Below are 1,190 nucleotides of genomic sequence, written 5' to 3' on the forward strand. Positions count from 1 at the left end.
AGCAGCAGCAGCAGCAGCAACAACAACATCAATAACAACCCTCTTCCCGCAAAAATTACCCCAAACCAACAAAGAAATAAACAAACAAAAAACCAGAGACCCTACACATATCTGTAGAAAAACAATCCAGAGGAGCTACAATTAACGTTTGTTGGTAAACGAGTGGCATGATTCTTACACCTATACACATACAGTACATATTGTACACGTCATGCAGCCGCTTACCTGGCCCGTGAGGTACCGCCCAGTTGAGCTCCGCATCCCAGGCCGACACCAGGTGATCAAAGATAAGACGTTTCCGATTAGACCGAGGATACAAACTATTGGACCAACGATTGCACTCATCAGATAATGGAGATATTGGTCTATCTTCATGGGCGCCTCCATTTCTTTGTTCATGTTTTTGGATATCTCATCAACCCCGGCGAGACTGGATGATAAGACTGTGGCTATAGTAGACGTGAGAGTGTCAATGGCAGAACTGCTCGCGTATGTTAGATCTACGTTGCCCATGGCTGCAGCAGTCGTCTCAACAGCGTTTGACGCCATTTGCTTAAAATAATGTAATTCTCACTGACAGTTTATGTGTGGTAAACCTTTTATTCTTGATCAGACAGAAGTAGATCTATACTACGAATGCCCGATGTCTGTTGTGAGATTATGTATGCGGATTGCCCACAGATAAGAAATCCGCACAGCCGCACAGTGAAACAGTTGTTGACTTTGCCTTCAGCTAGATGCGATGCCGGCACTCGGACGTTCAGATGGCAGAGAAAAAAGTCCGTACCTCTATGATTTTCTGGGAAAGAGTACAAAGAAAATAGTATTAAATTACACTGTATACACATATTATATAATAACAGATAGAAGTTATATAGCGCAAATCCCCCCTCAACAGCAAGCTCTATGTGCTTCCCAATCTATACTATACTATTACCCCAGCAGACCTAAGAGCATTCTGAAACGACCTCAACTTCCTGTGAAGCATACAGTGAAAGCAGCCATTTATAGGCGCTAAAACACTAACATACTGACAAGATCTTTCGCTGTCTAAGGCCGGGTACCCACTACCACCTGGGTGAAGTGAGGAAATTTGTGTAAAGTGCCTTTCCCAAGGACACCCGTCGGGCCCGCGGCTCGAACCCCGAACCCGCAACCTCACAATTACGAGTCCGGTAACCACTAGGCCA

At 44.9% G+C, this 1,190-nt stretch overlaps 1 protein-coding gene across 1 annotated transcript in view; it reads right to left on the reverse strand.

The window, feature by feature from the left end:
* Positions 1 to 805, reverse strand: part of LOC101856340 (G-protein coupled receptor daf-37) — a gene marked incomplete in the record, with an annotated part of 9,204 nt that extends 8,399 nt beyond the window's left edge. Inside the window, 1 exon segment of the mRNA XM_005097221.3 lies at positions 226 to 805. Coding sequence (XP_005097278.2) covers positions 226 to 549 — 324 coding nt within the window.
* Between the last annotated feature and the right edge of the window lie 385 nt (positions 806 to 1,190).

The sequence above is a fragment of the Aplysia californica genome, unplaced genomic scaffold, assembly GCF_000002075.1.
Source record: "Aplysia californica isolate F4 #8 unplaced genomic scaffold, AplCal3.0 scaffold00149, whole genome shotgun sequence".
NCBI lineage: Eukaryota > Metazoa > Mollusca > Gastropoda > Aplysiida > Aplysiidae > Aplysia > Aplysia californica.